We start from the raw sequence: 16,745 nt of genomic DNA, 5'->3' as shown, positions 1-16,745 counted from the left end.
CATGTATGAGAAAATAACCTGACCACAATAAGGACATCATGGCTGGTTATCAGGAGGGGACACTACATGTATGAAAAGGTAACCTGACCGCAATAAGGACATCATGGCTGGTTATCAGGAGGACACTACATGTATGAAAAGATAACCCGACCACAATAAGGACATCATGGCTGGTTATCAGGAGGACACTACATGTATGAGAAGGTAACCTGACCACAATAAGGACATCATGGCTGGTTATCAGGAGGGGACACTACATGTATGAGAAGATAACCTGACCACAATAAGGACAACATGGCTGGTTATCAGGAGGACACTGCATGTATGAAAAGATAACCCGACCACAATAAGGACATCATGGCTGGTTATCAGGAGGACACTACATGTATGAAAAGATAACCCGACCACAATAAGGACATCATGGCTGGTTATCAGGAGGACACTGTATGTGTGAGAAGATAACCTGACCACAATAAGGACACCATGGCTGGTTATCAGGAGGACACTGTATGTGTGAGAAGATAACCTGACCACAATAAGGACATCATGGCTGGTTATCAGGAGGACACTACATGTATGAGAAGATAACCCGACTACAATAAGGACATCATGGCTGGTTATCAGGAGGACACTACATGTATGAGAAGATAACCTGACCACAATAAGGACATCATGGCTGGTTATCAGGAGGACACTATGTGTGAGAAGATAACCTGACCACAATAAGGACATCATGGCTGGTTATCAGGAGGACACTACATGTATGAAAAGATAACCCGACCACAATAAGGACATCATGGCTGGTTATTAGGAGGACACTACATGTATGAGAAGATAACCTGACCACAATAAGGACATCATGGCTGGTTATCAGGAGGACACTACATGTATGAGAAGATAACCTGACCACAATAAGGACATCATGGCTGGTTATCAGGAGGACACTACATGTATGAGAAGATAACCCGACCACAATAAGGACATCATGGCTGGTTATCAGGAGGACAGTAAATGTATGAGAAGATAACCTGACCACAATAAGGACATCATGGCTGGTTATCAGGAGGACACTACATGTATGAGAAAATAACCTGACCACAATAAGGACATCATGGCTGGTTATCAGGAGGACACTACATGTATGAGAAAATAACCTGACCACAATAAGGACATCATGGCTGGTTATCAGGAGGGGACACTACATGTATGAAAAGGTAACCTGACCGCAATAAGGACATCATGGCTGGTTATCAGGAGGACACTACATGTATGAAAAGATAACCCGACCACAATAAGGACATCATGGCTGGTTATCAGGAGGACACTACATGTATGAGAAGGTAACCTGACCACAATAAGGACATCATGGCTGGTTATCAGGAGGGGACACTACATGTATGAGAAGATAACCTGACCACAATAAGGACAACATGGCTGGTTATCAGGAGGACACTGCATGTATGAAAAGATAACCCGACCACAATAAGGACATCATGGCTGGTTATCAGGAGGACACTACATGTATGAAAAGATAACCCGACCACAATAAGGACATCATGGCTGGTTATCAGGAGGACACTGTATGTGTGAGAAGATAACCTGACCACAATAAGGACACCATGGCTGGTTATCAGGAGGACACTGTATGTGTGAGAAGATAACCTGACCACAATAAGGACATCATGGCTGGTTATCAGGAGGACACTACATGTATGAGAAGATAACCCGACTACAATAAGGACATCATGGCTGGTTATCAGGAGGACACTACATGTATGAGAAGATAACCTGACCACAATAAGGACATCATGGCTGGTTATCAGGAGGACACTATGTGTGAGAAGATAACCTGACCACAATAAGGACATCATGGCTGGTTATCAGGAGGGGACACTACATGTATGAGAAGATAACCCGTAGATAAATGTAGGATCACGAACCTCATTTTCATGTGTCTTTATATATTGGTAGTATACAGTCCAGTCCTATTAATGTGACCACCGCCTACTTTTGACATCAATGTTAAATAACCAATCACAGGAGACACGTGTCAACAGCCATCTGGGTGCACTCATCATTGTGGAAGGCACGATGGATCTACACAAGTATGCATCTATCCTTGCGGACCATGTTCAGGACAATGGCACTGGTGTCAGCATAGCTCAACATCCCAGTGATCATCATCACAACATCCCCTCTCTTCCTGCACGTCTCACAGTGTCTCACAGCGGTCCGCTCTACCAAAGGTGGTGATTCTGGATTTTGACAGGAGGTCACATTAATGTGACTGGACTGTGTATATTGCAGCATTGCTCATGGTACTAGCAGAGTGTTGGTATAACTTTTTGTGTTTCTACCACGATTGAAGCTCCAGCTACACACACCTGCATTTCTTCTTCACATTGTTTGGCAGTTCTGACCATTTTTGTGAGTTTGTTGCACAGACTGTCATCACTAAGATGGTTAAAGGAAATCTTTAAAATTCTACAAAAATTTAATTTTTTTATATATTTGCAAAAATATCCACCAGCTTTGCCACTTTTGGGCCAGAAAACTTGTTTGCTTATTTTAGTAAATACCCCCAATGAATCTGATCATAAAACAGTTCTCTTGTGCCATTCAGGACTTGTTAAAGGGGCTCTATCAAAAAAATCATGCTGATAGAGCCCCACATATGCGTGAATAGCCTTTAAAAAGGCTATTCAGGCACCGCTAAAGTTATATTAAACTACTCCCCCCCATTTTAAAATAAAACCCTAAAACAGAATATGTTCAACTTACCGAACGTGCACGGGAGGCGGGCATTCAGGGTCCGACATCATCTTCAGCCACGCCTCTGCTTTCAGCGATATCCTCGGGTCCCAACTAACTCGCCAACTGACATTGATAAAAAAAAATGGTGCGGGTGCATGCGCAGTAGCAATAGTAGAAGCAGAATGATACTGCGCATGCGCCCGCGCCATTTTTTATCAATGTCAGTTCGCTAGTTAGACGGGACCCGAGGACATCGCTGGAAGAGGAGGCATGGCTGAAGATGACGTGGGACCCTGAATGCCCCCCATCCCCCCCCCCCCCCCCCCCCCGTGCACGTTCGGTAAGTTGAACACATTCTTCTGTTTTAGGGCTTTATTTTAAAATGAGGGGGGGGGGGTGTTAGTTTAATATAACTTTACCGGTGCTTGAATAGCCTTTTTAAAGGCTATTCACGCATATGTGGGGCTCTATCTGCATGATATTGCTGATAGAGCCCCTTTAAGATTGATGTACAGGTCTCCACTTAATTCCCACCAATGAATCTCATTATGAAACATAAGAAATCTGGTAATAATATATAACTGATATGTTAACAAAACGTAATGGATCTGATCATAAAATATGATAAATCTGCTCATAAAAAACATCAAGTAAAAGCAAATGAAACAAAGGAATGAATCACAAAACAGGAGATTTATCAGAGAAGAAGCCGAAAAAATGTGGAGCAGTTGCCAACAGGAGTCAATTAGATCTCTGCCTTCATTTTCTAACAGGCCCCTGATACATAAAGCTGATATTTGCTTGGTTGTTATAGGCAACACTCTTCAGCATCTGCTCCAATTTTCATAAATCTCCCCCTAAATCTAATTCATAGATATTTATAGAACTTGTCACTGTATAATAACAAAGCTTTATTTACCCAGTCCATTGGGAGATGGTTAGGATAAGGAGTAAAAAAGGAGAGGAAATTCAGAGTAAAAAGAAGCTTGACAATAAGCGAGGGGTTAGGATAAGATCTGTTACTCTTGTGCATTAGTTAGTACTCATGAACAGATTTTTCAGTGACTCTTCAACTTCTTCCCGACTTATTTTCTTCCATTCACTGGGAAGTTGAGCAGGCTGTGCGTTGTATTCATCTGCAAACTGGTGATTAAACTGACAGAAGACATATTTCCAGTAGATCGGGGCAATAATGGAGGCGTCTGGCTGAATTAACCAGTCTGGATAAATGTCTCTATAACATTTATATGGATGGAAATTTCCTTTTGTTTCCAGACTGCGGAATCTTTGGTTTGTTGTGACATCGGTGGTGCATACTGAATGAACGAGAATTTGTGTTTGAAGATCTCTGTAGGACCCCAAGCCCTGAGGTACGTGGACGACAGCAAAATGCTCACTGTGAATTTTACTTCCTGCATCACAAGGAGCTTTGCAGAATGGACACTGTTTTCCACACCCAAATACATCCCTGAACAACTCATCCTGTGGTTTTCTCGAGACTTTTTCTAGAACCTTACCAATATTCATCTTTTTCATTTCTTTTAAGATTTGTGATTCTGTTTCTTCAAGAAAAATTTCAATTTCAGAGGAAAACTGAGCGATTCTGACTTGACTTTGAAATCCAATCACTCCCAAGTATTTCATGGGGATAAATAGATCTTTACTCAGCTTGTCACAAAAGACTTTTAAAAAATCTGAAATGTTGCAACTTTTTAAGACTTCCTCATCTTTAATAATGTATTTAATCTTCCTTGTGATTCTGGACAGGATGGCATTGATCAACTTTTCTAGTTCAGAGCCATTACTGTATTTGTTCAAAATAAATTTTTTGATCCATTTCGTAACAAATTCTTCATAATTCTGGATATAATCGAAATAACGTGCGAAGGAGTTTTCCTCCAGCAATTCTGTCAGTAACTTCCACTGGAGGAAAGTTCTAGCGTTGAGTTTGGCGCAATCATCACCCTGCTTACAGTCATTTACCATCTCTGTGCCCAGGTGATTATAAATATGTTCAGTCAAAGCCTGATGAAGACAGAGATCACAGAATTCTTTAGCCCTCTGCCTACAGTCGTCTTGTTCTAAGTAAATCATTTCAAACCTCATGAAGTATTTTTCCTTGAGTTTTTCTAGACATAACCAGGGATCGTTTTCTTGTACAAAGTCATCATGCATCTTCTGGAACATTGGAAAAGCTTTACGTAAGACAAGAAGCTTTAGGTCCAACTCAAAAAACTGTGTCATGTGTAGATTCTTTGTATCTTCTTTGGAGAGTTTCTCATTTATTATGTTTAGCAGCTCATGGCAGTAAATCTCATCATAGTTCTCCTTTGTATTTCTCTTTTCTTGTACAAATTTGTTGCATTTTTCAATTATTTCATTTGCCAGGTTGGTCATTTGTTTCTTGGGATCATAAGAAGAATCACCCAGAATTACGTTTGTCTGTCTTGCTGCATCAAGATAATGGTCTTTCACTTCGAAAGATATCTTCTCATATTTGGACAAATCCTTAACGTTTTGGATCTCCTCAACAATCGAGCTTCCTCTGCTGCTCAGCTCTTTGTTTAGTTGTTGTAACATCTCCTTTTTGACATCATATCTCTTCAGTTGACCTTGGTGTAGATTCTGCAGTGCCTCTTCCCATATTGAGTTAAACTCATGTTTGCGCTTGTCCTCGTTCATCTTCTTTTTGTCTTTCCTCAATTTATCAAGAAGGTTGGAGACTTTCTTCTCAATGGTTTCCTCATAACTTTTCTGAATTACTTGTATGTACTTTCTGCCTTTTTGGATGTGAATTGTCTCTATTATTATTTCTGTTAGATGTGTATCTAATTCTTTCCGAAGAATTTCAACACTATTGAAGAATTCTTGTCGGTACTTTTCGACAAGATGCACATTGTTGGACCCATCTTTGAAATACTGCTCTAACGCCTCTAGCATGAGATTCTTCTCTTGGACCAGTTTCATGTTGATCTCCTCCCGAGGTAGTTCCATGGTGTACTCATTATTATTCTTAAAGTAATTCTTGATTAAGTTTTCCTGGACAAGCAACCATTCGTAGGTTGATTTGCGGAATTTCCACTCTAACTCTGAGTTTTTGAGGCACAGCTGGGTGTAGGCTTCTGCTATGAGACAATTTTGGAAGCTAAAGATGAATCTTTCATGTTTCACAGCACTCCATAAACTTTTAACCCACACAATAAATTCTCTGATACTCTGAGAATTTTTAGCATATGTCTTCATGACATTGGATAAATGTCTCTTTAATTCACACACAGAATCGCTGTATTCAGAGTTTATGTAGTTCATGCCAGATGCTCCTTGCAACATCCCAGGAAAGTACCACCTGTTTTTTGTTGGGTTATAGTCTATGATATCAGTGAACCTTTTAATGCTGCATCTTTTCTCCATCTCTGCAGCGAGTCTGGTCATTTCATTCAGTTTCTCCATAAGTTTCTGCTGGTCGCCCTTGTTTTTTTCAGGAGCGGAAATATCACTAACATTCTGGTGGACAAAATGGCATTTGGGTTTTTTCCCAACTTCTTTCATTCTAATGAATGCATGAATCACAATCTGCAAAACATCATTCATGTCTGATGGATTTTCCATTGCAATGTTAATTATGGTGACATCACTCAACCCAACTACTAGTGTGGCCAATTCATTGTCATGTTCAAAGCTATCTTCTAGAGAAGCCAATTCTGGAGCTTTCAGACCTTCAGGATCTATTACTAGAAGAAAATGACAACCTAACTCCTTCATGAAGTTCTCCTTCACTTTAATCAGTGTCATGTAGGCTCCTTGTGTGCATCGTCCACTGGCCACAGGGAACTGTAGACCAAACATGGTGTTAAGAAGGGTGGACTTCCCTGTGCTCTGCACTCCTAGTGCAGTTATTACTCTCATTTTGCATTGCCCTCCTGTTCTCCTATCTACCTCAGCAAAGATATCAGATATCCATTGCAGGGGAATGTTTATGACTTCTCCATCAAGCAATTCTAGTGGGAAACCATCTAGTAGATAATTTACAGCTATTCCTGGCAGGTCTTTATATTTTCTTTGAGGCAAATCGACTTCTCTTCTCTTGATCATTGAACATTCAGCAGCATGGAACTGCCCCAGCTCTCGTAGGAAGTGGTGAGTCCCAAGTGTAGTAGAAGAACTTGCATCTTCTTTATTACCTTTGTGTCTGCAGATCTGATCCAGATTAAACTTCAGCCATCTAAAGAAGTATTGTCTTTCCACTGAGCTTTCACACGACGCTGCATCTAGAAATTTGACCATGTCCTTGGAAAGATCCATCTCATATTGTTGCTTCTGTAGCTGAAACTGTTCTTGGAGTAATTTACACTTATAATCCTCACCGTTCATGTCACCAACTTTCTTCATTCTGCAAAACTCTCTTTCTATTTTAGATATTCCATTCCACAATTCTCCTTGCAGTCCCAATGACTTCTTCTTGTATTTTACGATGTCAGTGATCTGGTTAGTTATTTCTGCAGCACGTTCTCGAGCTCTTTGACATTCTGTCGAGTTTTCATCAATGTTAATACTAAGATCTTGAGCCAAGTCCTTCATCTCTTGAAGTTTTACATATTTATGTTGACCAAATTTACTTTTGATAAATTTCTGAACAGATTTAACTATTTGATTGGACTTCTTAGGATTTGTGTGCAGTATGTGCTTGGATTGTTCGGATCTTATCAAGAGCTTTAGATATTTATCTATTTCCTTATCAATGTCTTTGCCATTTGAGCTGCACGCAATAAAGAAGAACTCTGGGTCTGCATCCTGAATGTAGGATGATAATAACACATATTCCTCCTCACTGATACGTTCAGTAAATATATAGACCGCTGAGGAAATCTTGGTTAAATATCTGAACTGTGTTTGGTAGGATTTGAGGTCCCCACGTAGATTTGCTACAGCAATGGGCTCTGGAAAAATATCAGAAGACTCCTTTCCCCCTGGGAAGGAGAAAGCTATTTCCACTAGCCCGTCTGAAATCTTATGTGGAAGATAACCCGATTCCATTGTTTGATGCACAAAAAAATCAAGTTTTTGTTTTGTTGGACTCAGGAGGTCATTGAGTACCTCCGACTTCGATATGTTACATTGACCCAACCTCACAAATGAGTAAATTGGCATAGAAATATTTACCAGGCTTTCTTCTGCAAACCCTTTACTTTCACTCATGGACTGCGGTCTCCACTTCTTCACAATGTCTCTCATTGCCCATAACATGAAGGTACAACTGGCACCATCACTAGCAGGAAGCAACAGAGGGATAGCAAACTGGCAAATGGACATTTTTGTTACAATCTCTTGTTGTAGAAAAGAATTGGAACAATGTAGAAGAAGACAGAGAATGTCCAGGGGATGAAGAGACTCGCTTGTATCAGAGTTGGTATCATCTACGTCTTCTTCATCTCCTGTGTTTTTGCAAGTGTTTCTCGCTGTTACATTCAAGGCCATGAGTTTCCGGAGAAAGTGCCAAGAAATGTCTTGTACTTTCTCTATCTCACATTTCTTAAAGGAATCTTCATCAATATTTAACACGTCTTCCAAAGTCAGTTTAGACTTGTAGTAGTCTGACAGGTTCAGATCCATTAACATCTTCTCAAATGTTTCTCTCCTTTCTGAAAAAGTAAAACAGAAAATCTGAAATTATCCCAACACTAATCTAATGAACTCATGACTGCTTCCAATGTAATGGTTGGAATTATGGGTTTATTGTGTTCCATAGTGAGTTCTGGGAATGTTAATCTGTTACTAAATCAGTTGTGATCCTATTGAAGGCCCCCTGTCCTGTTATTACTGAGCTTCTATTACAGGCTGTCATAGGTATGCAATAGAAGTCAGTGGATTTTACAATATAGCGTGATACATTAGTATTGCTGTATATTGTATTGGGATCAAATCCTGAAAGGGGCCTCAAAATCAAAGTAAAAATTCTTTTAAAAGTTAGATTTTTTTTAAAAATGGATCAAAAGCAATCAAAATGGACAGACTCCAAAATGGTATAAATAAAAACTACAATAAAATATATACATAGCTACTAGAGATGAGTAGGTATTCGATCGAATATCAAGCTATTCAACATATTCGATATAGAATGAAAACCACGTGGTAAACGCAGTAAAAATTTGTATCCCCTCCCACCTTCCCTGGCTTTTTTTTTTGCACCAATAATTGTGCAGGGGAGGTGGGACAGGAAAGAGGAAAACGTAGGCATCGGAAAAAAAAAAAAAGGAAAAATTCATTGGCTGGCGAAATCAGCTGACCTCGGATCTATATGAATAGTGGCAGCCATGTTTGTGTCTTTTGCGGCTGGCATAGATAGGGAGAGACATCGTGCTGAAGGTCAGAGAGAAATTTTAGCTTCTGCTAGGCAGGAAAGAGTCTGAAAAGAGCAACACTGCTTGATGAGTCAATAAACACAATCAGCTTATAGGCTCATCCTGCAGAAATTTCTCAAAATCACGTTTTAGGGCTGAAATTCTGTAGCGCTGGTATACAGTATATACCTGGGCTGAAGCAACAGAATGGGGCTGAGACTGTAAACGCTGCTGTGGCAAGTCGCAAGTGAAAAGAGGGGTGAAAGAATGACTACTGGGGCTGGAAGGGCTGAATTGGGACAGAGGGGCACAAGACAAAAATCTCTGCTTGTGACCTAATGCAAAAGAATGGGGCTGAGACGGTAAACGCTGCTGGAGCAAGTCACAATTCAAATATAGGGAAGAAAGAATGCTTACTGGGGGTGGTAGAGCTGAATTGGCACAGAGGGGCACAAAAAAGAACACTGCTTAAGGGCTGAAGTCACATAATGGGGCATAAACTTGAAATGCAGGTACACAAATCTAAGTAGAACTGAAAAGAAAGCATAGACACGCAGGTTCTATCATGAAGTTACAAGTAGAAGAGTGGCTCAGCAAGTGACAGTTGGGGTTCATTGTGTACACTCTATGCCACCAAAATGGCTAAAAGGGGCCTACTTGCATCTCCTCGCCAAACTCACCCAAACCTCAGCTGGGGGAAGCCTCCACTCACCCCAAGGGCCACAGGTCCATCTTCTACACCCAATATGTGTAAGGCGCAGAGGGATCGGAGAGGACAGGGCTGTGGTTGGCCAGGTACTCACACAACATGCACCTATACTTTTCCCTCCTCGTGACACTAAGCCCCTCAGTGGCGGGGTGGGGGGGGGGAGGAGACATTAACGTGTCTTGCACCTTGGAAAGTGTTCCCCTGGTGGTTGTGGACCGGATGGCAGTTTTTAGCCTCTTGGAGGAACTCTCCTCTCTGACGCCAGCGATGGTTGACGGAAACATTTCCATCATATTATGCACCAGGTGCTTGTGGCAATCATTTATGCAATTGTCCCTCTCCCCTACCAGAACAAAAGACGAGATGTTATTTTTATACCAGGGGTCGAGGATTGCAAAAATCCAATGGTGAGAAGATGACAGGAGTGTGCTATGAATGTTTTCTGGCTAGCTGCGGCTACTTTAGACTTACGAAAATGGCTGCACTTTCACCAGTATATCAGGCACAATGGGGTAGTTTTTTAAAAACCTTAGCACCAACAAGTTGAAAATGTGGGCCATGTGTGGATCGTGTTTGAGTCTGGCAAGGTCCAGAGCCGCTACCAGGTTTTTGCCATTATCACACATGACCATGTCTGGGCCCAGGTGCATAGGCGAGAAAGACATTGCCGTTTCATCTAGGATGGCATCCCTCACCTCGGGGGCAGTGTGTTTTCTGTCGGCCAAGCTGAGCTTCAGCACGACCTGCTGACGTCTCCACACGCCAGTGCTGCAGCGTTTACAGCTCGCAGGTGTGATCGAGGTTGCAGTGGAGCAGCAGGCTTTCTGAGAATCCCTGGCATGAATTTTGGGCTGGGAGAGGAGATAGGCCACGCCAGTTTGCAAGCCGGGCCCAGCCTCCACTACATTCACCCTGCCTGTCATTATAGAGAAGCAGCATCCCTGACCGCATGCGCTTGTCCATGCGTCGGTGGTCAAGTGGACCTTAGAGCAAAGGGCCCGACTGATTATGGGACACGTACTGACGCAAGGCTGGGACAGCACACCAAGAGACGTAGTGACGGCTAGGGGCAGAACAGCGAGGTGCCGCAGCTGCCATCAGGTCACGGAGGGCCTGAGTCTCCACTAGCATAAACGCCAACATCTCCAGGGTCAGCAGTTTTGAGATGAGGCCGTTGAAGACTTGGGCATGTGGGTGGGTTGCGCTGTACTTCTGCCTGCAATGAAACGCCTGGGAGATGGGGAGTTGCTGTGAAGAGGCACATGATGCTGCAGGCAAAAGGAGCAGAGGCAGGAAAAGGGGCAGTTGAGGGTGAACTCCCCAAAGTGTTAGAGGCAGATGTGGAGGTGTCCAGGCTGGTGGTCTGGACTGCAGCACCAGCACTGGAAACAGTGGAAGAATCAGTGTTGGCAACGCCGGTCGACGATTGTCCTGCATTTGCTCTCTCCCACTAAGCCTAGTGCTTGCCTTACAAATGACGGCGCATGGCTGAGGTGCTAAGGTTGCTTTTCTCAGAGACCCTATTCAGTTTTGAGTTGCACAGTGTGCAAATTGCACTCAGTTTGTCCTCTGCACATATGTTGAAAAATCTACACACCATCAAGAGACGTGGCCTCGATGGGTGACTTTTGGGCAAGTGGCTAGTACAGGGAACATCTTGGACCTTGCTGGCTCTGGCCTGGCTTCTGTGAAGCAGCTGTCCTGTGCCTCTGGACAGGCCTCGCCTCTAGCCACCTTTTTTTGTGCTGTGCTTGTCTCCACATCTACACTGCTTTCCACGCTACATGTCACCCCTGTCCAGGTTGGGTCGATGGCCTCACTCTCCTCTTACTGCAAACCGCACATAACCACAGCCTGCCCTGATGGCAACTGTGTCTCGTCATCATCACTGAGGCCGAGAAACACTGGTTGTGGGTCCACAACCACAAAATCAGCAGGAGATGGCGGATGCTCCAGTGTTTGGGCATCAGGACAGAGAAATTCGTCTGTTAGCTCCTTGGATTCGTGTAGTGGTTGAACTGAGTTGAAGAGTGGAAAAGGACCCAAAAACAACTCCTGGGAGGGGGCAAGGGTGGGATGACTCTGCTGGGAAGATTGGGCATGTTGGGAGGAAGGAGGGGCAGACTCTTGGGTATTAACACGACTGGAGGTAGTGGCTGACTGGTTGGTGGAAAAGCTGCTGGAAGCATTATCCGCTAGCCCTTGTAACACCTGTTCCTGGTGCTCAGGCCTGGTCTGCGTTGTACCCTGCACACTGCTTAACTATGCCATCAAGCCAGGGTTTGTGGATAAGCACAGTGCTGGCTGCCCCTCGCCAGTAGGCATTGGATCCGCAGTAGCTTGACCGAGGCCTGGGCCCCCAGCTGGATTTCCTGGGCATCAGGACAAAGAAATTATTCTGGTAGCTCCTGGGAGGGGGCAAGGTTGGGATGACTCTGCTGGGAAGATTAGGCATGTTGGGAAGAAGGAGGGGCAGACTCTTTGGTATGAACACGACTGGCTGGTGGAAAAGCAGCTGGAAGCATCATCCGCTAGCCATTGTAACACCTGTTCCTGGTGCTCAGGCCTGGTCTGCGTTGTACCCTGCACCCTGCTTAACGCAGCTGTCAAGTCAGGAATTGTGATGAGTGCATGCTAATGTTTCTTTAGGTTTAAATTTGTGTTTCTCTCCATATTAATGTAAAGGAAAGAAGGTTTCCAAGTGTTTTTCTACTTTCCATAGAGGTTCTATTGAGTGTGGAAAGTGTCTAGTTGATAGGCTCCATGGGAAGATTATGCAAATCTGTCTTCCATGATGTAATTAGGAAGTCAGAAGCTGCCTCATTGTTGCAAACCAATAGAGGGTGCTCACTGGAATGTGCAAGTCTGTCTTCCCTGATGTAGTTAGGATGTCAGAATTCCAGTGAAATAACCCAATAAAGGTTGCTCCCTTTAGCATCATGCCCGACCTTCCAAGAGGCCTTAACTTAGTTGATAGGCTGTGATAGTGGGGTAATACTGGGACTTGGGCATGTTAGATGCACCCAGGCATGCTTCCCTTGCTGTCCAGTTGCATTCCAGAGGTGTTGGCATCATTTCCTGGGGTGTCATTGTGGACTTGGTGACTCTTCTTAGTCGAATTGTGGTTCCCCTGAAACCAGCATTTTTTTCCCCATAGACTATAATGGGATTTGATAGTCGAATATTGAGGGTCTACTCGAAACGAATATCAAATATTTCACTACTCGCTCATCTTTAATAGCTACCATGTCCCGTAAATGAAAACCGTAAGAAATATTATGGGTGTCAGAATATGGCAACTCAAAAATGTTCTTATTTGTCAAAGTTTTGTTTTTTTGTAAAGGTATTGAAAAAAAAACTGATACAAATTCGGTATCGCTCTGATCACACCAATTACAATGGGATATGTTTTTTCATGAAATTATAGTGTCATATTGGTGTGATACTACAGAGTTAAAGGAATCCTATCATTAGAATCCCTTTTTTTCTAACTAACACGTAGGAATAGCCTTCAGAAAGGCTATTCTTCTCTTAACTTTAGATGTCTTCTCTGCGTCGCCATTCAATAGATATTCTGTTTTCCGTCTTTATGCAAATGAGTTCTCTTCGAGCACTGGATGCGGGCCCCCAACCCTCAAACAGCATTGGGGGCGTCCCTAATGCTGCCAGAGAACTCTCAGCGCTGCCTCCATCTTCTTCAAGAACTGGCCTCTACACATCGTCTTCCGGCCTGGCTTTCAATCTTCTACGCATGCGCAATTGGCTCCACCAGTGGGCAGAGCCGACTGCATCTGTGCATGGCCATTTTTTTGCGGCCGCTTGCGCGAGCTCTTGTATTAAGAGGCAACAAAAAAATGGCCGCGCACAGGTACAGTCGGCTCTGCCCGAGGGCCCGCTGGCAGAGCCGATTGCGCATGCATAGAAGATTGAAAGCCAACACATAGACAACACATAGAGGCCGGTTCCTGAAGATGATGGAGGCGGCACTGTAGAGTTCTCTTGCAGCACTGGGGACGCCCCTAGTGCTGTTTGAGTGCTGGGGCCCGCCCCCAGTGCTGCGAGAAAACTCATTTGCATAAAGACGGAAGAATAGCCTTACTTAAGGCTTTTCCTACGTGTTAGTTAGAAAAAAGGGGATTCTAATGATAGGATCCCTTTAATGTCTTACTGATCAATCTATATTTATTTGTTGTATATCCATATGAGGTTCACTCTGTAGTCACAGACTGGTCAATCTATATGACTTAGTAGATAACAATTTCTTCAAAAATGACAATGCACAAATGAAAAGGGGTTAAGGTGATGTGAAGCAGGAGAGGCATATCAGGATACTACAATAGGTCTGTTAATAGATTTGTAATGCTATACTGGATAAAGGGTAACAAGAGATCTGATTCAACAAGAAAACCAGATCTAAAAACATTGATATTTTTTTTTGTTAAAATACTCATAAAGTGTAAAGTGTTGAGAGTACTACAACTCCCAGCATCACATGCTTTATTCTGTGCCTTGCTTCCAACTGAAAATGAGACTTGGGATGAGCATTGTAATGAGGGATATTTCCATATTTTGCCGAGAAGACTCCTGGCAGAGCTGGTTGGCTGAGAGCAGCCGATGAAAAGAATTCTCCGCCCAGATGTCCATGTCAGCTGGATGCCAGGCACTGTATACAGCTTCCTGATAACGTATGGTCAGAGGTTTTAGTACAAATGGATATAATCTGATGTGCTGAATGACAGACTTCTATTAGTGACTCACCTGTGGTCAGAGCGGTGACCTCCTCTGGAGATGGAGATGCCATATCTGATTCTGTTCTGGTCACTTCTTATGTATACTATAATGTTGTGCCTCCTGCGAATCTAACAGGTAGAAATCACAATGATCTGAAATTACAGAGTGCGACATAAAGGGAATGATACTTATCTATAGAAACACAACACACACTGACATAAGGCTCAGCAGTCCATCAGTTTGTAGTATGGCTACAAAACCCTCCATTTGCTGTACGGCTGCAGATTTGGGGAAGCTCAGTTTTTGTCTAGCTCAGCAGGTAACGGGCCCTATTTACTTACTGATCCCCGCTACTGCTCATGGCCATCTGCACTTCCCCTTCTGTGGATGTGGCTGTGAACAGGAGGGGGATTGGTAAGTAAGGTCGCGGGCCCCCAAACCCCACAAGCACTACTATCATTATACTCTGGGATCTTTTCAGGCCCCGGAGTATAATGATCTGAGGGCCAGGGGAGGTGAGGGAACATAAAAAACACAGTGACTTACCGCTCCTTCACTCCAGCAGTCTGCGGGCCTATTTGGTGACGTCCCAGATGTCACGTGGGCCGGGCCTGCGTCATTATGCATCTGGTCCAACATTGAAGATGGCCGAAGGTAGCGGGCAGTGTGGCACTATGGTGCATAATACTGTGTGTAGGGGCTACTATGGGGCATAATAGTGTGTGCAGGAATGCAGTTTGTGCGAGGGAAGGGGGGTCGGTCAGGGGAGGGGCCCAGGGGCATAACTACCGGGTAGCAGCTGCCACAGGGCCCGTGACATTAGGGGGCCCATCGACCACCGCTACTACTGCGTTGTTGTTTTTCTTTTAATAGGCCGTTACTGGCTGGAGTTACTCCAGCCGGTAACGGACCCTATTTACTTACCGATCCTGGCAGGGGTTGGGATCATTAAGTGACACCTCGGGCCCCGCAAACATCATTATTATACTCGGGAATCTTTTCAGACCCCCGAGTATAATGATCGGAGGACCGGGAAAGGTAAGCGAACATAACAAACAGTGTTTGCTTACTTCTTCACGCTCCGCGCAGGCTTCGGGCCTACTTGTGTGATGTCTCAGACATCACATGACTGGGGCCTGCGTCCTTATGCGTCGAGACGCAGGCCCCCGGGTCAAATGACGTCCCGGACGTCATTGAAGATAGCCAACAGCGGGGAGCGCACGGATAGGTAAGTAAGTGTTTTTTATGTTTGTATTCCCCCTGGGTTTCTGATTATTATCCTCTGGGGTCTGAAAAGACCCCAGAGTATAATAATTGTTAATGGGTGTCCACAATGGTGCATAATACTGTGTGCAGGGGTCACTATGGAGCCTAATACTGTGTGTAAGGGTCACTATGGGGTATAATACTGTGTGTGCAGGGGCCACTATGGGGGATAATACTGTGTGCAGGGGCCACAAATGGGCATAATACTGTGTGCAGGGGCCACTATGGGGGATAATACTGTGTGCAGGGGTCACTATGGGGTATAATACTGTGTGCAGGGGCCACAATTGGGCATAATACTGTGTGCAGGGGCCACTATGGGACATAATACTGAATGAAGGGGCCACAATTTGGCATAATACTTGGTGCAGGGGCCACTATGGGGTATAATAATGTGTGCGGGGGTAACTATGGGGCATAATAGAGCGTGCAGGAATGCGGGCGGGGGGGTCGGTCGGGGTCTTCAGCGTCGGTCGGGTGAGAGAGGGGGGCATGTCAAAGGTTCGCCATGGGGCCCCACCATTCCTAGTTACCATGTGCGGTAAAAACTGACATCCAGCGCGTCCTCTTGAAATAAAATAACTTCTTTTACTGATTCACAATACTTTAAAAAACATGACAGTCACAGACACATGGTGGTATAGTTGGGTGGGATAGATGTAGCGTTATTAGCTAATTCCTAGTTACGCCACTGGAGGGACCCATGTCATATGTTCGCCTTTGGGCCTAGCCATTCCTAGTTACGCCACTGGTACCAGCATTCATATATGCTGGAGGGGCAAAGATGTTTTAGGGTTGTTTTGCTGCCTCTGACTTTGTGCAAGGCATCATGAAATCTGAAAATTACAAAATAATTTTGGGTCGCAATATAGGGCTCATTGTCAGAAATCTGGGTTTGCATCCTAGGTCATGTGTCTTCCAGCAGGACAACGAACGCAAAAACACTT

The 16,745-nt window shown here is 43.9% G+C and overlaps 1 protein-coding gene across 1 annotated transcript; it reads right to left on the bottom strand.

Annotated features, from left to right (window-relative positions):
* Positions 1-3,786: 3,786 nt before the first annotated feature.
* Positions 3,787-14,622, bottom strand: LOC142209153 (up-regulator of cell proliferation-like). Its single transcript, XM_075278089.1, has 2 exons — positions 14,560-14,622; positions 3,787-8,393 (listed from the first exon to the last, which is right to left on the bottom strand). The coding sequence occupies exons 1-2, from the start codon at positions 14,600-14,602 to the stop codon at positions 3,787-3,789; spliced, it is 4,650 nt and encodes a 1,549-aa protein (XP_075134190.1). The 5' UTR covers positions 14,603-14,622.
* Between the last annotated feature and the right edge of the window lie 2,123 nt (positions 14,623-16,745).

This window comes from Leptodactylus fuscus, chromosome 6 (assembly GCF_031893055.1).
Source record: "Leptodactylus fuscus isolate aLepFus1 chromosome 6, aLepFus1.hap2, whole genome shotgun sequence".
Taxonomy (NCBI): Eukaryota; Metazoa; Chordata; class Amphibia; order Anura; family Leptodactylidae; genus Leptodactylus; species Leptodactylus fuscus.
Note: the sequence above shows the minus strand (reverse complement) of the source record. Positions and strands in the feature narration are given on the sequence as shown.

Bases quoted from the DNA above. Each gene is read 5' to 3' on its own strand.
- LOC142209153 (XM_075278089.1), bottom strand. From the start codon at position 14,602: ATGGCATCTCCATCTCCAGAGGAGGTCACCGCTCTGACCACAG. The intron at 8,394-14,559 runs GTGAGTCACTAA...TTACTTTTTCAG, and splicing joins GGTCACCGCTCTGACCACAG to AAAGGAGAGAAACATTTGAG.